This window comes from Equus przewalskii, chromosome 25 (assembly GCF_037783145.1).
Source record: "Equus przewalskii isolate Varuska chromosome 25, EquPr2, whole genome shotgun sequence".
Classification (NCBI taxonomy): Eukaryota; Metazoa; Chordata; class Mammalia; order Perissodactyla; family Equidae; genus Equus; species Equus przewalskii.
Genome location: NC_091855.1, coordinates 10,761,577 through 10,784,093, shown reverse-complemented (window position 1 = coordinate 10,784,093; position 22,517 = coordinate 10,761,577). Strand labels below are relative to the sequence as shown.

At 42.4% G+C, this 22,517-nt stretch overlaps 2 protein-coding genes across 3 annotated transcripts in view; one reads left to right on the top strand and one right to left on the bottom strand.

Annotated features, from left to right (window-relative positions):
- MTHFD1 (methylenetetrahydrofolate dehydrogenase, cyclohydrolase and formyltetrahydrofolate synthetase 1) overlaps positions 1 to 11,857 on the bottom strand; it is a 61,422-nt gene extending 49,565 nt beyond the window's left edge. The window contains exon 1 of one of the 2 annotated variants that reach the window (XR_011532662.1): positions 11,394 to 11,715. Coding sequence is in view for 1 of the 2 variants with exons in the window: in XM_008533239.2 (XP_008531461.1) it covers positions 11,394 to 11,434 (41 nt within the window). In the remaining variant the exon portion in view is untranslated. Of the gene's footprint in view, positions 1 to 11,393 lie in introns of both variants that reach the window. The other variant, XM_008533239.2, reaches the window with a different exon arrangement.
- A 3,105-nt stretch (positions 11,858 to 14,962) lies between these two features.
- Positions 14,963 to 22,517, top strand: part of LOC103559586 (coiled-coil domain-containing protein 170-like) — a 40,332-nt gene continuing 32,777 nt past the window's right edge. Inside the window, exon 1 of the mRNA XM_008533253.2 lies at positions 14,963 to 15,079. Coding sequence (XP_008531475.2) covers positions 15,077 to 15,079 — 3 coding nt within the window. The 5' untranslated portion in view covers positions 14,963 to 15,076. The remainder of the gene's footprint in view (positions 15,080 to 22,517) is intronic.

Genomic DNA, 22,517 nt, shown 5'->3' with positions numbered 1-22,517 from the left:
AAAAGGGAAGGTTGGAGTTAACACAATGTTTCAAGCACAAATAAGTGATGTGGATTATTAGATGTATTTCTCTTTTAAATTAAAAACACCTTCACTGAAAAGACATCATCTGGTATAATATGTACCATAAACTTCTCATCAATTTTCCAGGCCTCAAGTAGACTTGAATCTTTTCTAACTCCTACTGACACTGGCTGGGCCATGGGCTATGAGGACAGTTAGTTTAAAACATATCAGTTGAGAGGCCAGCCCCGTGGCCAAGTGGTTAAGTTCACATGCTCTGCTTTGGTGGCCCAGGGTTTCACCAGTTCGGATCTCGGGCATGGGCATGGCACTGCTCATCAGGCCATGCTGAGGTGGTGTCCCACATAGCACAGCCAGAAGGACCTACAACTAGAATACACAACTATGTACTGGGAGGCTTTGGGGAGAAAAAGAAAAAAAAAGAAGACTGGCATCAGATGTTAGCTCAGGTGCCAATCTTTTAAAAAAAAGATTAGCTGATGGCATTCGAAATCCTACAGAGAACAAAAAACTTGGACCAACACTTCTGGAAGGCTGCTAATCCTCATCTTTTCAGCATTTCCACTGTCCAGGTGCTCTACAAAAAAGTTTTGCAGAAAAAGAACTCGAGCTTACACCTTCTGCTCAACCTACCCTAGTAAGATGATCACAGGGTATCCACATAAGGCTGGATGATAATCAACAAATCCCACTCCAAATTCAATGTGAATTTATAAATTATATTCTAATTCACAAAAGAATTTTCCTTACACAAGAATTCAACAAAAGGTTAAAAGTATAGCCTCTTGTGAAACAAAGATAAACTAATTTACCAATAGATAACTTCTCAGTGATACAACAGGGCATCAAGTACATAAAACCACATCCATAAATAAATATTCAAGATAGTCCAACTTCGCCCAGTTATGATACAGTCATGAACTTCAACAGGATCTCTCTCTCTTGAAAGGCCAGTTTTGTCATTTGCCTTTCTTCATCTTAACCACACTTGACATACAAATATACATGGACATTAGCAAGCATCTCTTCTCTCATTCTAATTTGGTTACTCCCAGCTCCAATTCTCCACACTTTATAAGTAACTGACAAACAGGCACAGGAGTCACAAGAAATAGATTATTTGGATTAGCCTAGTAAACGGCAAGAATGTTGAATCATACAAGAAGTCATGCCTAAGACTTCAAGATTTTATTTCTAGCTAGTGACCTTGTTTTTCCAAATCAATATTCTACACAGTAATATAGTTCAAAAGAAGAACAGACTGTTGAGATTTCTTTTACTGTAATTTGACCTGAACAGAGGCCACAGTTCTGCTCTGAGGCAAGAGAATTAGGCAACAGTGGAGCTGCCAAGTTTTCACTAGGCTGCTGCTCAGACCTCCCCCTGCCCCCCAGCAATTACAGCCTCAGCTGCTTCCCCTGCAGGACAATCAGACGTGGCTCCTGGGTAGCCCCACAAGGCACCTCCCAGGGACCAAGTTTCCAGACTCCGCTCTGCCTTTCCCCTCCCTTCCTTCCAACCATTATATTAACACAAAGGGCTAGGCAAAGATTTTTACTGGTTCTCCTTAACTCTTCCAAGACCCAAACAAATCTTATGGGGAACAAAGAAACACAAAACAACCATTCCTAGCACAATATAAGACAATGACAAAACCAACAGGGAAAACAGATGAACACATCTGAGGCTCTCAATAACCTTGTGAGGTAAGCAAGGGAGGAGAACCTTTCTTATTTCCATTCACAGATGAAGACACAGGTTCCCAGCAGTCATGTGGCCTCCTGAGGGCCAAGGAGCAGAAGGAACAAGTACAAAGGCCCTGAGGTCCAAGGAGAAGCAGTCACCAGATCAGGTGGACTGTCTTTTACTCTGAATGTGATGGGAAGCCAACAGGGCTGACATGATGGGACTTAACATTTTTAAAGGATTATTCTAGCTGCTGAATTGGGAAGAGATTGAAGGGGGAAAGGTGAGAATCAGGAGCACCAGCAAGAAGTTATTACAATTGCAAAAATCCACCAGGCCAGGGAGATGGTGGCTTGGATTACAGTATCAGTGGTCGGCTGGCAAGAAGTGGTTGGATTCTAGATACATTAACATGAAACACAGAGAAAATGTCAGGGCTACAGATGACTTTGAGGGTTTTGGCGTTGTGAAATGGAGCTGAAAAGACTGACAACTACAAATATTTTAAGGCACAGAGCGGATTTCAACTGACACATTGAATTTATTTACCAAATCCTATAAGAATTCTAGAATAAGTGTGCATCTGAGTCTTGATGAACAGAGCCTAGGGACAAATAAAAATAATACTTATACCCAGCAGGTAGCAAGCAACGGGAACCCAGTGCGAAAAGGAGGTGGAAAATGTTTCAGCCCAGTCGGTTAAGAGCAAAGAACAAAATGTTCTGTATTTTCTATGCTACAATTTAAATGGGTCTAAGTTTGCAATTTTTTTCTAAAAAAAGATTATAGCTTGAGATCAGTTCCACTAACTCCGTTAAACTTTCCTAAGAAGCAGAATTGTTTTTGAAGTTGCATTAGCAGGGATATTGTCTAACTAGAAAGATTTGTTTAAAAGCTAGCATTTAGGCCTCTTTATGAGGCATAACCAAAACAGCAATTTTAAACATTTTAAAATGCACATGAACCACAATCAGCAAGAACTGGAAAGCCCAGAACACCAACACAACAGGTGGAAAGTTTTCTGCTCTGGTAAGAAAAAAAATCAAGACGGTTGTAATGAGGTCTCCATAAGTCTGTTAAAAATTTCTCCCTGCCTTAGTTTCCTGAGTTGGCCACTACCTGAACAACCCTAAAATCAAAAGTGGAATAACTAAAGCCAAGTGTCAGGTATGCCTGAAGTTAAACTGTGGAGAAAAAAGTCAACACCCCCTCTCTGTCTTTATTTTAGGGCCGTGAAGCTGTGATGAATTAAATGGTGGGAAGCCCTTTAATTTTTATAGCTCAGTATTTCCAGAAAGTTGAAATGCTGTAATAGAACACCTTCTGAATCACTGAAACCATCTAAATCAACAGAAACTTCCTTGAGTTGCAGATGCCTCACATTTCTAACCATGCTCATGAGTTATACCAATGTGGTAAAGATTCCAGGGCAACTATATAGGCACCTCGAGAAGCACCCCTGACCCCTGAGTAGTAGATCTACATATGCCAGTCTCACCGTGCTGCATCAACATTCTCTAAAACCTGAGGGAAGACCTATCTCCATCTCACTGGGAGAAATCAGTACTAGTGTGCCAGTGAATACAGTAAGACAAGCTAGCAGTAAATCATCAAAGTCTCTCTGGTCCTGATGGATAGATACTAGTAAAATCAACAGAGCCAATTAGATATGAACAGACACAGATATAGTTTTAACTAACTTGCTACTGGCATCTAGTGGGTAGAGGCCAGCAATGCAACTAAATATGCTACAATGCATAGGACAGCCCCTCACAATAAAGAATCATCCAGCCCAAATGTGAACAGTGCACAAGGTTGAGAAACTGCTATTGCCCAATAAAATGCAACGTTTGAGGCTATCTTCCCTTTATACGCGTCAAAAATCAAGGTGGAAATTATTTACGTCTCAACCCATCTAAATCTGTTTGAACCTGTAGGACAAGAGTCACTTGCATTACTGTTAGTTTTCTCTAAGTTAACCTCTCCCACATACAGTTGTAAAGGAGTCTAGTCAACAGAAGTCAAAGGTGCACATCCCCACAGAATCGTACTAGCCCTGGTGAGTCCTAGTCAGAGCCTCGTACCCCTACACAGCCACCCAGATCTCTTTTGCCCAAAGTTTTGTACAATTATTCCTGGAAAAGGCCATTACAAATTCCAACTCATTCTGTTTAACATGATGGCTCATTTTCAAATTCTGGGCATTTTATGACAGAGATAAAAGCTTTGCCACAATACAACCTAAAAAGGACATTTCAGCAGAAGCTATAGGTAGGAAAAAGAGGCAGTAAAGGATGTTTAGCTACATGGCTAAGAAATCTACATGATGAAAATAAAGCTATCTGAATCAACACACTGAAATGTAGCACAAGCTTAGAGTAATTCTCAAAAGATCCACAGAATATGCTTTGAGTAACTGATCAGAGAAGAAGCAAGAACATCTGTCTTCAACATGTAGTGCATTTCTAAACAAGGACATAAATTTCTCTTTTTTTGCCCCCCAAGGAGTAGACCATTTGTTGTAAGATTTGAACAATGCAATACAATACAAATATTTTATTTCATTTGTTTTATTTTCATTTTGTTCATTTGTTCAATAAGACTTTTATACTGCTTAAAAATACTTCAAGGGGCTGACCCCATGGCCAAGTGGTTGAAGTTCTGCATGCTCCACTTCAGCAGCCCAGGTTCAGCGGTTTGGACCACAGGCGTGGACCTACTCCACTCATCAGCCATGCTATGGCAGCCACCCACATACAAAATAGAGGAAGACTGGCACAGATGTCAGCTCAGGACTTATCTTCCTCAAGCCAAAAAAAAAAAAAGGGGAAGACTGGCAACAGATGTTAGCTCAGGGCAAATCTTCCTCACCAAAAAGAAAAAACAAAACTTCAAATTTTTTGTAAAACTTAACATGCAGTTCCTTGTAAAAACTATTGTGATTGTGAGGCCACCTACTGTTCCAAGAAATAGATACATTTCAAATTCCTAGTTTGTTAAGTCAAATTAAAAGACTAAATTACCTTCTTGTTGAAAATGATCATTTTCACTGATACTAGCAAAAACGACATTATATCAGTATATAGAACAATCAACTAATATCAGCATTTGCCTTTATTATGTTTAAGAATAAAATATTTAAAATAAGAATTATTATAATTTAATGAAATCTTTACTAAACTTGACAGGTACCTCAAATATATATTTGAAAGCTTAATGTGAATCTATTTTATGCTCCAATGAAAATTCATAATGTAAAATTATTACATCCAATTCTCTCAAACTCTCTCCAAGACCTAGGAAGGGAAAGGTAAATTGCCTGACATTTATGACACGACAATAGCTAAATGGTGGAAAATTCTAACGAACCCTCTAACTCCCAGTGAGTGCAAAGGCCATCATTAATCCATATACACGATGATACAAAAACTGTTTATTTTACGTTTCTAGATCGGGGTTTATCAATCTCAACACCACTGACATTTGGGCCAAGAACCCATGGCTGTGGGGCCGTCCTGTGCTCTGGAGGATGCAGGCAGCAGCCCTGGCTTCCACTTCTAGATGCCAGCGGCACACAGCCACACCCCATCTGACATCCAAAAATGTCTCCAAAGCCATGTCCAAAAGAGCCTGGGGTGGAGGAAGGGCAAAACTGCCCCACTTGAGAACCGCTGATCTAGAGGGAAAAAACGGATCTGGAAAACTAGGTTGAATTGGTTGAGAAAGGCTTTATAAAAAGCAGGATTTTAAAGGTGGATTAAAAGTGCATTTGAGAAAAGTCATAGCGAAAAGGACGTCAGAGTCCAGGTGCAACAAACAGATGTGGCAGGATTCCTGAACCATGCGGTCCCACCCCCTCCCTCCTCACATAGGGGTGGGAGCAGCCTCCACTCAGATCCAACGAATCAGAATCAGTGACATTACGAACAGAGAGCACAGTCCTGCTAAGCTTTCCACTTCCTTTCAAGAAGTCAGGCATCTGGATTTTTATGTGTAATTACACACATATATGTGTTGGGAAGTAATCCAATCTTTAAAAATAACTGTAAGCCCAACAAAATATATTAACTACGTTTGGCCTCCAAGTCACCATTCTGCAACCTTCAGCCAGTAGCAAAAGTTATATGAGACATGACAGAGTGGCCCCAAGTCTGAGGATCTGTAAGCGAGCACCCGACACCCAAAGTTGGTCTCACTACGTCAGGACTCTCTGATCTGCCGTCAGAGCTGATTCTGGCCCCGAGTCCCAAGCAGGCCTCTGGACCGTCATCCGAGGGGCATGTGGAAGACTGGGAAAGGAAGAGCAGGCCGAGAGCTCCTATCTGAGCAAAGCCTCACAAAGCCCTGGCCTTTCTGCTTTTAGAGAAGACTAAAGGAAAGTCTCAGGTAGAAAGGGCTTAGATCTAAAAATCTGCTTGCTAAATGAGCAGGGACTAGAACTGAGGCACCAAAATCAAACGGAAGATCCTTTATCATGTTAAGTCACACAAGTCACTGAAAATAAATTCCTGACAGGCTCTGGCAAAATCTTTTACGGAAATAATCCTTATTTCCTGATATTCATCAAGCACCAGCACACAAAGCCGCATTTCACCTACCCAGGTTTCAGGGGAAGAACTTTTCATCAAGGGAAAAAAAACACTTAGCTAACAAAGCAAGGTGTGACTTGTCTCCACCCAGTCAAAACTGGACCGTAACCTTGAAAATGACTTTCTGGGGGCTGGCCCGGTGGCTGAGTGGTTGAGTTCACACGCTCCGCTTCAGCAGCCCGGGGTTTCACTGGTTCGGATCCTTGGTGTGGACATGGCACCACTCATCAGGCCATGCTGAGGCGGCGTCCCACATGCCACAACCAGAGGAACCTACAACTAGAATCTACAACTAGGTACTGGGAGGGTTTTGGAGAGAAGAATAAAAAAAAGAAGAAGAAGAAGATTGGCAACAGTTGTTAGCTCAGGTGCCACTGTTTAAAAAAAAAAGAAAGAAAATGACTTTCTGAAGAGACTCAGTTTGGGTACCTCCCCAGAAGATTAACTGGTTCATAGGAGATCCTAACAGGGAGAGCCAAATCCAATGGATAGCAGTTTGCAGTTCCTTTAGCAAGCAAGTGACAAGCCCTTGGTAAGGGAGGAAAATACAGTCTCTGCCAGTAGCCTTGTAATTCTTGGTCAAGTCAGTCACATCTGGCTAAAGTTTCATAAACCATAAAATAGAGGGCAGGGTGGCCTGCGTGGCTGAGGAACGCTTGCTCAGGCACGTTAGCTACCTACTCCTTCAAGGTCAAAGACTCACCTGGTGCCAGGCATCACCTTACGGGAAATTATCAAGGGGAGCAAACTGCACAGTACAAGGCTGCTAGGGCCTTTCTGCACTATGGATGGGATTTCAGAGGACACAGTCGTAACCACAGTAGCACACAGGCTTGTTCTGAGAGCCTTACACACTCTTTTCACCTTCTCGGCAACCTCAGGAGGTAAACACTATCATCCATCCCCAATGTACTGTACAGAAGAGGAAGTTCTCTGCCCAGGGCCACACAAGGCCTTAACCTCTACCCTAACCGGCCTCTCCCAGAGCCAAGTGGAGGAGAGGACAGCCTTTTTTTTCTGTCACCTCCAGGGACCTGCCTCCACGCTGGGCCAGGCTGATATCCCTTCTTCCAGAGGATTCTTCTGCATATGGGGATAGGGGACCACACAGCCCTACTCAAAGCCCCACTGTCCCAATCCCAAACTGCCTGATCCCAACCCTCCTGACAGACAAGGACAGACACTATTCTCAGACCGCAGCCCCAGTCAGGATTTTCGCTGGTGCCATGGCCAGAGTAGTTGGCTGCTAGCTCCAGACCCTGCCACAGTCCAGCTCCCACACTCCCGGCTGCCTGCTGAGTGGTCTATTTAAGACCTAGCAGAGGGAACTCTCGGGAATTCCCACTTGCTCTCCTGCCCAGCCTCCCAGTCGAGCCAGCTTTGACATTCAAGGTTCCATGTACCGCACTTTGGAGCTCATTACAGGCAAATCTTTCTTTCTTTTTTTTGAGGAAGATTAGCCCTGAGCTAACTACTGCCAATCCTCCTCTTTTTGCTGAGGAAGACTGGCCCTGAGCTAACATCCATACCCATCTTTCTCTACTTTTTATACGTGGGACACCTGCCACAGCATGGCTTTTGCCAAGTGGTGCCATGTCCAAACCCGGGATCCGGACTAGGGAACCCTGGGCCACCGAGAAGCAGAACATGCGAACTTAACCTCTGCGCCACTAGGCCGACCCCTACAGACAAATCTTTCTAAGCACAAAAGTGCCTAGAGGTATTTTATCCACAGGACAAAAACAAAAAGCTTATCAACTTCACTGTGGTGAGCAAATTCTTTTTACAGAAATAATTCTTCCAGCCCTGTAGCTAAAAGTATAGCCATGGTTCCATTTTCATCTTTGATCAGTAGGATAAATTCTAATTTCAAGGCTTAAGATTATAAGCCAGCTACCAAAGATATAGTTTGGATAAACACAAACACGACTTGTTTATTCAACAGGTACCTTCTGAGCACCAATTTTTAAAACTTACTATATGCCAGGGACGACTCTAAATGCTTTACAAGTAATGACTCATTTAATTTTAACAACATTGTGAATTAGGTGCCATTACTACCCCAACATACAGATGCGGAAACTAAGGTACAAAGAGGTAAACAAGTTACCCAGTGATCACAGAGGAGGGAGCAGCACTGTCTGGCTCTTGGGACACCATCCACAGGGAGCCTACAAATATATCCAACTGCTCTGGGCAACCCATAAAAGCTGGGAGTACCTTCTCTCAGTGGCCGGAGTGGCGCACTGTCTGTTTCTTCACAACCAGTCTTTCTAGAAAAAACACTTGATCAAGAAAAATGCCACCAATGGAGGGAGCGGCTAAAGTATAGCAACGAGGAGGGAAGGTCACATAAATTGTACAAAATTTAGGGGACCCCACTTTGAAAAGCACAGATGTAAGAACTGTGGTTTCTAGTCTAGAAACCAAATGAGAGTGGTTTATCCCCCACTGTCTAATTTCCACGCGGTTGTACAATCTCTTTGAGGACCCCTCCCATAAGCCAGGGTGGGCTCTCACCACCAGTGCCAGTGCACTTCACTCAGCTCCTCCACCCACAGTCAGCCTCTCTGGGGCCACCACTGTTGACCCCAAGGCCGTCATTTAGTAACTGGCAAGGTCAAAGGTCCATGGCACAGGCTGTGTTTCTGGTCAGGAGCCTTCTCCCCATAACATTGGCAGGCTCACGGCCCCACCTCCTTCAAACCTTTGCCCATAAGTCACTTTTACAATCAGTATGGGCTTAACGCCCATATTCAAAATTGCAATCTCTGCCCTTCCTCCCTGTTCTGGTTCTCTCTTTGGCACTTCTCACCACCTCACATTCTGTTTTACCTATTTCATCATCTCTCTCTACGCATCAGGACGCAAACTCCACCAGGGTAGGGATTTGGGCTGTTTAGTTCATGGTTATAGTCTCGTGACCCTGAAAAGTACCTGGCATAGAGGAAGTACATAAATATTGGCTGAATAAGTGAATAAATATCAAAGAAGATACACAGTTGTTCTCTAACCCTCAGATCAACCCCAACCAAATTCAGGCTGCAACCTTGGAACACCCCTTAAGGGAGAAATGGGGGTGTTCCTTTCAAAGGGAGATAATTTGGCAATAAGACCCAGATTTCCCACAGGGTAGCACAGGCAGAGAAGGAATCTGGAATGATGAACTTGGCCCAGTCCTGGCTACCAGGAACGTATAAAGGTAGAATACTAAAGATAAACAAAGGCAGAGTGGGAAGCACGGCATGAGAGGGAGAAAAAAGATTCGTTTATGAAATTCCTTTTAGCAAAGTAGTAAGCGCCTGACAGAGTGGAAAACACCATGCTCTAGGTGAAGATCGTGGTGCCAGCTGAGCCTCTGCCATTAACGGGCCTAGTGAACTTTGGCCAAGTCATATTACTTTTCTTGCCTCAACTATTTCCTCACCTGCAGGAAGGACGTAGGGAGTGGACTAGATTTTGGAAAAATTCTGACTGTGAACTCATTACCTGCCCTACCCTTTCTTCCCCCAAGGAAGAGATTTTACAATTCAAACACCCCTTCAGGGAAGAAACCACCCAGGACATTTGAAGGCTTGCAAATTCATCTCCAGAGAGACCCAACAGTTGGTGGTAATCAAGGAAGCTGACCTGCAAACTTGAGGAGTGAGGGATCCTTTCCCCAGACTCCAGGATCCCTGGCTGCAACGTAGGAAGTTCTCTTACCTTTCCTCTCAAGAGTGCCCTTGGCCTAGCAACAGAGGAAAGGTGGGGACACCCTCCCCAGAGCCATCACCTACAGCCCAACCTGCTCAAGCTCTAAGAACCACTTCTCAGCAGCCGGCCAAGATGCAAACCTAAATAATTTGTTCACAACCAGTCTTTCTAAAAGGAAGATTTTACCAAGCAAAAGCCACTGGTAGAGGGAGTAGGTTTGAATACATACAAGAAAACAAAAAACAAAGGTTAAACAGAAACAATACAGTTTACTAAACCACAGTTGAAAAGCACTCAGATGTAAGTGTTGTGACTTCCAGTCTAAAAGTCCGGGGTTCCTTCTCAGCAAGGTGAAAGATTCATCACAATCTAATTTACATCTCACTTCTTTGTCCACCATCTCTACCTTCCAGGAAACAATCATTTTGCCCCAAGGTGGGTTTCACCACCAAGGACTCTATAATTCACTCAAAAACCTCTACTCACAAAATTAGGGGTTCACAGGACAGTTACTGTTGCCAGCTGCAGCAATTACTAAATAACTGGTGAGGTCCAAGGTCCCAAGAGCAACCTCCAGCATCACACAAAAAATATGCTTCCCTCTTCTACTCTCATCTTTCCCCACTAGTCACCTCCTAGACAAAAAGCAGTGGGGCATTACTTCCCCGGAGTAAGTCTGGCAATCACATCCACTGGTTAAGCGTTCAGATTTCCTGTAGGGCTAGAAAACGCAGAGGTCAAATGGAATACGGAACACTGTCAGGACTCAAGAGCCAAACCGGAAAGTAACTCCAGGGCCAGGACGCGGACATGGCTGTTAGAGGAGCATGAAACTGAAGGGAAAAGAAAAGTTTATTAGGTTCCGCTTAGCAAATAATGACTGTAGTGAGGTGGGAAAAGCTATGAGCTGGAAGAAGACCCTCTGGCACTAATCAGCCTTGTAACCTTGCCAGGTCTTGTCTCCTCACTAATCTCAGTTTCCAAGCCTCCAAATTATAGGGGAAGGGGGTAAACTGGATTTCTGAGTTCTGACTGTGGTGCTGCAGGTAGAACAAACTACTCTCTCTTCTGGCAGAAAGTTGTCAGCAGCTGCACTTTCGGGAGCATAGTCTGGCCGAGTAAGGGTACCTGTCCCAGCAGCACAGGAGCCAGCGGCCACAGCCATTAGGCAGCCCATCTGCAAACCCAGGCTATGCCCTGGGCTCCTTTCTTCGGCTGCAGGGAACCGGCCTTGAAGAGTGAAGGGCTCAAAACAACGTCCTCCCTCCCCACCCGGCTGGCCTGACTCTTGAGCTATAAATCTCCCTCCCGCAAAAAATGGGTCCATGGGGACCTGCACACTCCGCTCAGAGCCCTCGCCTGCAGCCCAACAGGTCCTAACAAACGACAGGTGCTTACGCGGAGACCACCTTCCCGTTCAGGATTTCCGCCGGCGCCATGACCCTTATTAGTCCGCTGCCCACGATGGACGCCGCCAAAACCAAGGTACGACACCCTCCACTGCGGCGTGGGCCAGCCCAACCCACGTGCTCAGCGACCGCTCAGGGAGATTACGCAACTGCGCCTGCGTACCACCCTCTCTCCACCCCCCCCCCCACCCCGCCCCGGGACGCGGATGCGCGTGCGCAGTCTGGAAGGACGCAGGCCCCTTAAACCGCGGGTGGCGGAGGGGTAGCGGGTCTGAAATGCCGCGGGAAGATGAAGGAACTCGGTGACGACTGGAGGGCGAAAATGATTGGCTGGTGGAAGGGGCGAGCCGGATAGCGTCTGCTTGTGGGGCGGGGCACCCGTGAGGAGGCGTCGGGCCGCGACTGCAGGCCCTCGCTGGCGGGGCAGGGGGCGGGGCCGAGAGGGGCGGTCTCGCGGGAACAGTTTCGCGGGCGCGGGAGACAGGCGTGTCTCTGGGACCCGCCCGGTGGAGGGCGCGCGTCGCCGGGGCTGAGGGCGCGGCGCTCCCGCGAGCAGTTCAGGCCTGACTCCCGCGCGGGGACTTGGTGGCCGCCGGGCCGGCCCACGGAGGTTAAACCTGCAGCGCGTGGGGCGGCTTCCGGCATTCTCGACCGGCGCCGTCAGGCTGGTGTCGGGGACCCCACCCCGATTCCGAGCTGGAGGGTCTGAGTGGCGCCCGTAACTGGTTTTAAAACCTCAGGTGACCCTGAAGCTCGGCCAGGGTTGAAGCCCAGCCCGCCGAGGTGGGGCGCCGCGTGTCTCCCCCAGAGCCCGGGGTCACCCCGGGGTCGGCCAGTGCGGGCAGGGAAGGGTCGTCGGCCCTGCAAGTCGTTGTGGGGTCCCGCACGCAGATGTGGGGTTGGAGAGCGGACGCGGACCTGACATGCACGAGATGCCAGGTGTCCGACGAGGGCGGACACTGCTCCCCTGGGCGTCCGCTCTGGAGGAGAAGTGAGACGGGGCGTCTGCTGGGGGGGCAGGACCGGAGGATGGAGGCCGCTGGGACGCTTGTGAGAAGTGGTCCTGCCGGTTTCCGAGTCGGATGAGTTAGGTTACAGTCATCCAATATAGTTCTGGAGATAAATTGTTCAGGTCACTTTATTTTTTCCCCAGCTTTATTGAGATATTGTTGACGTGTAACATATGTGAGTTTAAGATGTACAACGTGGTGATTCGATACATGTCTATATTTCGAAATGATTACCACCATAAGGTTAATTAACACTTCCATCCCCTCACATAATTACCTTTTTTGTGTGTGTGGTGATAATATTTAAGATGTACTGTAACTTTCAAGTATATAATACAGCATTATTAATTATGTCACCAGCTGTACATTAGATCCCCAGAATTTATTCATCTTATGGCTGGAAGTTTGTACCCTTTGACTAACATCTCCCCATTTCCCCACCTCCTAGCCCCTGGCAACCACAGTGCTCCTCTATGAGTTCGGTATTTTCAGATTCCACGTATAAGTAATATCTTACAATAGTTGTCCTTCTCCAACTTCACTTAGCATAATGTCCTCAAGGTCCATCCATGTTGTCCTAAAAGGCAGGACTTCCTTCTTTATGGCTGAATAATATGTGTCTGTGTGTGTGTGTATGTATGGTGCGTGTCACATTTCTTTGTCCATTCATCCATGGATGGACGCTTAAGTTGTTTCCATGGCTCGGCTATTGTGAATAACGCTGCAGTGACCCTGGGGGTGCAAATATCTCTTTGAGAGAGTAATTTTGTTCAGGTCACTTTGGACATGACCAAACATCTGGGTTTCTTTTTCTTTTTTTCTTTGTTTTTTTGAGAAAGATTAGCCCTGAGCTAACTGCTGCCAATCCTCCTCTTTTTGCTGAGGAAAACTGGCCCTGAGCTAACATCCATGCCCATCTTCCTCTACTTTTTATATGTGGGACGCCTACCACAGCATGGCTTGCCAAGTGGTGCCATGTCTGCACCTGGGATCCAAACTGGTGAACCCCGGGCCGCCAAAGTGGAATGTGTGAACTTAACCGCTGCGCCACCTGGCCGGCCCCTGGCTTTCTTTTATAAACCATTTCTTAGGATGGTGTGTTGGAAGTAAGGGCAGAGCTCATCTATTGAACTGGATTCATTTTTTAAATATGTGGGCTTTTGGTAAGTGGCTTTTGCCTTATTCCTAAATTCTAAGAATATTTTACAGTAGCCCCATATATGAAATTAGTCTTTTTTGTTTTATTAGCAATTTTATTGAGGTATAATTTACATAATATAAAATTCAACCAGCTTAAGTGTACCAGTCAATGATATTTAGTATGGTTACAGAGTTGTGCAACCATCACCATAATAGAGAATCTTTGGTGAGTTTTTTTCTTTTACTTGCTTTTACTTTACTAATCTTAAAGTTTCCACAAGTGGACACATTAGAGATACAACTTAGTAACATATAGTAACTTGATAATATAAGGACCTCTGAATACATAACTTCACATTATGTTATCCCTGAACAAGTGACATTAAGAGGAAAATTGAAGCAAATGTTCCTGGTAAATTGTGATTGTGAAACTTTTGTGGCTTATAATACCAAATAGATATTGACTACTTCACCTGTCTTGTATTTTGTGAGGAAGATTTGTCCTAAGCTAACGTCCATTGCCCATCCTCCTCTTTTTTTTTTTTCTCTCTTTTGCTTGAGGCAGATTAGCCCTGAGCTAACATCTGCGCCAGTCTTCCTCTATTTTGTATGTGGGAGGGCTCCACAGCACGGCTGATGAGTGGTGCTGGGTCCACGCCAGGGATCCGAACCTGTAAACCTGGGCTGCCGAAGTGGAGCATGCGGAACTTTAACCACTCAGCCATGGGGCCGGCCCCCTCCCTGTCTCATTTTTATCATATATAATTGGAGATAGTGGGACAGTGATTCTTAACCATAAAGTCACATTAGAATTACCTGTGCAGCTTTTAAAAATTATTTATGCCTAAGCTCCACCGTTGACCAGTTAGGTCAGAACTTGGGGTAGGGTCACGGTATCAATATTTTTTGAAGTTTTCTTTAAGATCTAATGTGCAGGCAAGGTTGAGAACCACTGGATTAGACGATATTTGAAGTATAATCCTAGTGCTTCTGGTATCAGGGATACACAATAGGGACATACTTCCTCTGGTGTAAAAGTATTTCCTTAGAATAACAGTTTTTCAGATAAATCATCTTTTGCTTTAGGAATGGTAGATGGAATCATTATTTTTTTCCTCTTCTCAAAGTACTTCTTCCTTGATGAGGCGTAGGTATTGGAGTACAAAAATTTGACCTAATCCAAGAATTTCACAAAAGAAAGACCCAAAATATGAGTTTCACGTTTGCTGGAGTGTTTACTTTTGATGGGATCACTTTCTTAAGATTTCTTAAGTTCACTAATGCTTGATGCAACCACTTTGTTTTCACTTCATCAATTAGGGAAAGACCCGCAGGTCTTGCTGTATCACCTTAGGAGGTCCCTTTCCCTTCCTTGGGCCTCTGTGATGCGCTCACCTAGCAACAGCTCCTTTCATGCGCAGACATTCTACTGGCAAACTGTGCAGGGCAGCCACTCATACTGGTTGATTCAGATTTCTTCTGGGAATTGACCTTGGTTTGGGAATTTTCTCTTGTGCCCGATATGGTAAAAATTTATGGTTTTTACTTTCTACTAAATGAAGCATGGCATACTGTATCTAATTTGAAGCATTGATAAATCTTATGAGTGTGTTAAAAATAGAATAGTCATGTACAAACCTAAAATCAAAGAATAGTTGTGTCATATTGCTGTATTTGTTTATTTTTACTTTAGACTCCTAATACATTTTTATTGTATCTTTTAAAGGTTAGTTTGGGAGAACAGTCCTATCATCTATATAAGTTAACTTTGTATGAACAGTTTGTTCATTTTGGGTTTTTTTTTCCTTTTGGGTTCTTTAGTTGTTCAATCTGTATTTTTTGTGCCTAGTATGGGATGATAGAGATAAACCAGGAATAGATCCTGCTCTTAGGTAGCTTTAATGTAGTAGAAGAGAGAAGATTTTTACATAATATAATATTGAGTGAGATAACAATCAAAAGAAAATAGAGATCATATACTTTCAGAGTTAGGAGGAGAGAGAGTGTCCTCACCTTGCAGGGAGCAGGAAGGAGGTGCAACTTGAGCTGATACTGCAGGATTTGTATCTTCATGCTTCTGGGGATGTACTTTGGCCCATGCCACAGCTTGTTTCTTAGAGGCAATATGAGTGAAATTCATTAAGTTTTTGATAGAGCACAAGATTCATAAAATGGTAAGGAAATTAAAATAAAAGGAAAGGAAAGGATTCTTAAGAAGAGCTTTGTCCCCGGTATCATTTTTGTTCCAGGACTGAGGAGCAGTTTATCTTCCCTTTTCATTCAGCAAAACTTAAGTTGTTCTTTGCGTATCTTCTTTGGTTCTTAGAAAAGGAACTGATATAGAAATTATTTTAGGTATCAAACAATGAAAATGAGGAAGAGACTAAAGTCTCATTAGAGATGTTTTTAATAATTGCCTTCAATATCAATAAATCAAAAATGAATTAATTGAGGAATTTCAAAATGGATTTCAGGGTTAGCAAAGAAAACTAGGCCTCCATGCTTTCTCTTCCATGTTCTTCAAATGACACTATCCTGGTGGGGTTTTTTCCCCCTCCTCTTATGAAAATCCTTCTCATTCTGGGACTGTTCCATCTTCTGGGAGATACTACCCAGCAAAGGAAACACATACCCCACTTACATGCAGCCCCTCTGGTGCACAGTTTCTAAATACTGCTTTTTCTCTCCCCAGAATATATTCCCTGATCTTAAAAGAGAAATCTTCATCTTATGGCTTGATAAAACATATGGGCATTAATTGGGAAGAGTCTTTCCTCTATTTCTTTTATTTTCACTTTAGAAAAGAAAGATTACACATAGAATTGAACAGGGCAGGGAAATGGATTTAAGGCAGTACTGAAGTTCTTGGGAAATTGAATTTATAAAAATTATAATGTGAGGTTACATTTTATGTTCCTCTGGGGCAGAAAAAGCACTATGGAGCACACGCTACATTATTAACTCATGTTAGACTTTTTATCTTTTGGCTGAATCTTGAGGGATACAGTAAACATTTCTGATAGACTTTGAAATTGACAATGAAGAAAATTTGCAGCTCAGGTGTCTAAAGATATAATTCACAAGTAGCATTTAAGTATGATACTGAGTGCATATATGTATATTGCAGGCTGTTTCAACCAGTTACAATTTAAAAGGTGTTTTGATACTATCTTTAGAAACTAGATCTGCCTTGTCTCCAAGCAACAGGTTCAGCAGGCAGCTCCTTCTGAGGTCTGGCTCAACTGTGAGAATCTGAAGTGGAACCTCCCGAAGACATTGCTGTTGATGCTAGGCACCATCATCCTCTCTTCCTGACTGCTCTATGCAAACTCCCCTTGGAAGCACCTTGGTTCACCATTACTAGATCTGCTTCATGCATTTTTTATCTCCAGCATGGCGGGTCCTCTCCAGTTTTTAATGGATTCCACTCAGATCCAGGAAGGCTTGCTACTGGCCAAAGCAAAGGGTGCCAGAAGGCTAAGCCATTAGAAGTCAGGCATCTATCAGTTCATACATCTCAAAAAAATACCCTAGTGGTGAGTTGTACTCTGGCATTTATTTTTCTCCATTCTCAGAAGGTAGAGGTAAAACCACCTCCTGCACAGTTAAGAGTTGGAAGAAAGGAAAGTCCAGTTGTTGGCCCACTTGCCTGTGCTAGCACTGAATGTCTTTGCTAGTGAATGGTGCAAGACGACGTCAAATCCTCTCCCACTTCTTTTGATTCCTGGATTGACTCTAGAACAAGGAGCAGTGAAACATCTAAATCTAATGGAACCTCAAAGTGGATTTTACTTATTTTTATCTTTTTGGTGGTTCTGACATTTCACTGAGGCCCACAATCCCAAAACAAATAAAAATAGACTCTAAAGGGCCTCTGAGTTAATTTGATCCAACCCCACAGTTAGCTTGAGAGAAAAGAGAAAAAGATTTTCTTAAACCTGAAAAAAACGAAACACTAAAAAATAAGCAATATTTCAAATGAAAATTTATAAAAATTATAGTCATCATCAGTTCATTTAATTTTATGTAACTAACTCTTGATCTTTTTTGTTAGACTGGCACCTGAGCTAACAACTGTTGCCAATCTTTTTTTTTTTTTTCCTGCTTTTTTTCTCCCTAAATCCCCCCAGTCCGTAGTTGTATATTTTAGTTGTGAGGCCTTCTAGTTTTGGCATGTGGGACACCACCACAGCACGGCCTAATGAGTGGTGCTATGTCTGCACCCAGGATCCAAACTGGCAAAACCCTGGGACACTGAAGCAGAGCGTGAGAACCACTTGGCCATGGGGCCGGCCCCAACTCTTGATCTTCTGTTGGCGGTTTTATGAGGCCATCAGTTTTTCAGTTACAGTTCTGTAATTTCTTACCCACTTTAGTTTCATAATCTAAAAGTTTATCAAAAATCTGTACTCTAGAGTAAGTGTCAGAGTCCTTTTCATGAATTTTTCTAAAGATGAAACACATCTGCAAAAACATTAGAGTAAGACAATAATTGTCTGTAAATAACAAAACATTTAAAATGGCAATTAACAAAGACACTTGACCATTTTTGTGATGTATAACACTTTGAGATAACCAGAATTATGACTGATAACCAAGACAGATCAGAATTTTAGGAATGTTATATAATTTTTAAAACATTTATATTAATAACATTTACCCATATAATACCACCCAAGAAGGTTTATTATCACTTATTTGATAATGTTTTCCATGTAACTTAACGTACCAAATGAATCTAATAAGTTTAGTATCTTCCTCCTTATAGGAAGAGAGACCAAACCTCTCTGAGAAGTCTCAAGGGCCCTCTGAAAATCCCCAGAGAAACTTTGTTGCCTCTTCCAGGTCAAAAGAAAACCTTTATTCAGGATTTGAATATTTTTAGGGGGGAGGAAGCTTGTCAAAAATATCAAAAGGTTTTAAAACACTTGGTCAAATAGGAAACAACGTTCACTTATCCGTTCAAAGTGACAGCAAAAACAGTCAAGGGCAAACAGTTAAAATAGTCCATGGGGCCAGCCTGGTGGCACAGCAGTTAAGTGTGCACGTTCCACTTTGGTGGCTCAGCGTTTGCTGGTTTGGATCCCATGGACATGGCACTACTTGGCATGCCATGCTGTGGTAGGTGTCCCACATATAAAGTAGAGGAAGATGGTCATGATGTTAGCTCAGGGCCAGTTTTCCTCAGCAAAAAGAGGAGGATTGGCAGCAGTTAGCTCAGGGCTAATGTTCCTCAAAAATTAAAAAATATAATAGTCCAAAAAAAAAACCTTAAGAGAGAGACCTGAGTCTTTTTGAACATAGGAAATTACTTCAATAAAATATAGATCTTCTGTTTAGCTAAACTTATTTAAAGATTTAAAAAAAAAGACCTTTTATAACCTCTTTATTAAGAACAGACTAAAATTTCAGGAAAATTATCCTTTTAAGAGAGAGAGAAACAAATTTTAACTTTTACACCAGCTTATTTTGACATTAAAACTCCTCTACTTAATTGAATTTATGTAGATTTCAGCCAACTTGACTATGTACACAATTCCTCAGTGTTTTACTTCCACAAATCTTCTGTCACTTTTACATTCAGAATCTGTCCCATGTCTTATTCCTTTTTTTCCTAGTACTTTAGGGTAAATTTATCTTTTTTAACAAAACAAACAAAAATCTTTCCATTTTTTATACCTTTTTTCATTGAAAACATACATTTTACTTTCCTTGTATATAAACTTTTAGAAATATGTGCATTCTCATAGAAAATTTCTCAGCCTGGATAAAACGTGTATCAATAAACTTAAGTATCTTTCCATTTCTTTGAGATAAGAAACCAAAGGCAGATAAACTTATGCCCAGTAATCAATTTTTAGTATTTTATCTTATGTGGAAATGACCTAGGTACTCAGTAAATTTCTATCATTTAACTTAATTTAGTAAAATTCTAAAGTTTTAAGTTACCAAAAAAGATTTTGGAAGCTGTTTTTCAAGCGTATATGCCATAAAACATAATTATTGCACACAAAAACTCTTATCCACTTTCATCTAAATCATTTGTTCCCAACAATCATGTTTAAATTACTCTCAAAAACTTCACGTGACATTAAAACAGTTAGCCACCATCTTAAGTTGTTTTAAGTACATACACCATAACACATAATTTATTGTTAAAAAGTTTCTCCAGGGGCCAGTCTTGTGGCCAAGTGGTTGAGTTAGTGTGTTCCGCTTCGGCAGCCCAGGGTTTTGCCCGTTTGGATCCTGGGCATGTACATGGCGCTGCTCATCAGGCCATGCTGAGGCAGCATCCCACATAGCACAACCAGAAGGACCTACAAATAGAATATACAACTATGTGCTGAGGGGGTGGTTTGGAGAGAAGAAGAGGAAAAAAAAGATTGGCAACAGATGTTAGCTCAGGTGCCAATTTTTTTTTTAAAGTTTCTCCAAGAACTTTTATCCTTTTTTAATATCTATTTAGTTTACTTGTCCTTAACAATTATATTTAGGTCATCTTACAAAAACCTCATGAGACATCAAAAAAAATAAGCTATTATTTTAAGTTGTTACTTTTGCTGACAAATTTTGTAACAAAGATAACATGTCTGCATCATAACCAGTGTTGATAACTCTGAAAACATATTTATTTTAATCAAACCAACAAATTTAAACAGGCTTTCACTTACCAAAGATTATTTTATATCATGTTAAATAACTTTGTCTTTTAGAAGTTTCTGTATATTAATCAAAGACTGTATTACATTATGAGAGATTTTGAATCCTCTCTTTTAAGAGTGACACTTAATGTGGACTCATCTGAAACAGAGGTTCCCCGAAGGGCCATTTGTTTTTTTTGTCATTGGCTTATAACTATAGGTCAACCAATCAGCCAAAGTTTTTCCCAAGGGGCTCTTAGGTGGAATAGATGTGGCACCTCCCATGTTGGCACTTTTTTCTTTAAAAAAGAAAAATGAACAAACACCAACCAAACATCAAACAAGCATGCTTTCCCCAAAACCCTCAGCCAGCAAATGGAAGCCAGAACAAAGAAACCAAAACCAGAAATGCTTCTAGTCCCACTTAGTCCATGTCCTACGCTCAGTGGCACCCAACAAATGAAGATATGCCTCACAGATCTTCCCAAATGAGCAAGGACAAAGGGACCTTGGTGAGCACACTGGGGAACTTACCCAGTCTGGCTGGGGTGTCATGACTTATACACAGAGGTGGACAGACACACAGATCCAGACACATAAAAACCAGACACCAGTGAACCAGTTCCCAGATTTAGGGTAGAAAGTTCTACAATTGTTCCCATTCCAAATGCATGCCCAGATGGCCGCTCCACAAACAGAGAGGGACCCCAGACAGCCCTGCCATAAATGGAAGGACCCCAGATGGAGGGGAAGGGAATTCATGGGCATCCCTGAGGCAGCTTACCCTATTCCAGATTGAGTTCATCAACTCACCAGAAGCAAAAACAAACAAACAAATAAATCTAGAACCTGTTTCCTTGCCATAAGAAAATGTGCTTAGGGCCAGCAGTGCTGGGTCAGACAGAAAGTACTGGGGGCAGTCCCTAGGGCAAATCCCCCAGGCAGCTGCTGGACAGCTTCCCAGGAAATCCCAGTCAGCCTAGGGTTGCGGAGCCACAGGCAAGAGCCTCCTGGCTGGCTCGCCAAATTGTTACTGGCTTCAAACATAGGTTCTTTACCCATCACACAAGAGGGGCCAAATAAAAACTGGAATGCCAGGCATATGGCAAGGAAAGTGTTTTTATTTCAGGTGACATCAGCTGGGAAATGAGAGTGAGCCCTAAAATTCATCTCATCTCCCTGAAAGATGGGAGGCAAGGGGTTTTAAAGGTTGTGAGGAATGTGGCTGCTTGTAGGGAGGGTGAGCCTATGGCCTTGCTAGTTGGTGCTTTCCCACCAGTCTGCCTTTGGCCTTATGAGGCTACTTGCAGGGAGGGGGATGGCAAGATAAGGGAATCTGCAGGTGGATGCCCTTGGTTGTCTGTCTCCATGGTGGATGGTGGTTTCTGGTGCCAGAACCTGAGGAGTAAGCAGGAAAAGGGGATGGGTGCTTTTGGTTTTAACCCCACATATGCTGGATTTAATGTAGGGGAACTGATACCGGCAGGGCCAGTATCACCACCACCCAGTTTCATAGAATGTTACCAGTACCTTAGAAGCTTCCTGTGTGCTCCTTCCTGATGGAATCCCTTTCCTCCCACTTAAACTTTAAAATAGTAGATATTTTAAATTTCGTATCAATCATTTCCTTGCTTCTCTTCCTAGTTTTATCATGTATATATTTATCCCTAATCAGTATTAATTTTATCTTTTAAAAGTTTATATGAATGAAATTATACTGTTTTTATTATTTTGTGATCTGCTTCTTTTGCTTAGTGAGATTTATGTTGATGTACGTGCAATTATTCAGTAATTTCCATCATTTTGTAGTACTCTATTGTATGAATGTACCATAAGTTATTTATCCATTAAACTCTTATTTGACATATGGGCTGTTTTCAGTTTTTTGCTTTTTTGAATAATATTCATAATCTTTGCTTTTAACTGGAAAGTTTAGTACATTTACATTTACTGATATTACTGATTATTTGCATATATTTCTACCATCTTATTATGTTTATTCTATTTGTCTCATTTTTTTTTCTGTTTTCTTTTACCCTCTTCTATTATGCCAAAAACTGATATGTTTTTGTTTTGTTGTGTTGTATTTGTTTTCTTTTTTCTCATTCCATTTTTTCCTTTCCTATTAATTCTGAAGTTATATGCTACATGGCTATTGTTTTAGTGGTTATAGTAGGTATTTTAACATATGTACTTAACAAAGTTAACTGAAATCTTTATGTTACTCCTGAGAAACCTGAAGATTTTATAGTGCTTTAAGCTATTTTTCTGTTTTCTTTTTTCTTTTTTTTTTTTGAGGAATATTAGCCCTGAGCTAATTGC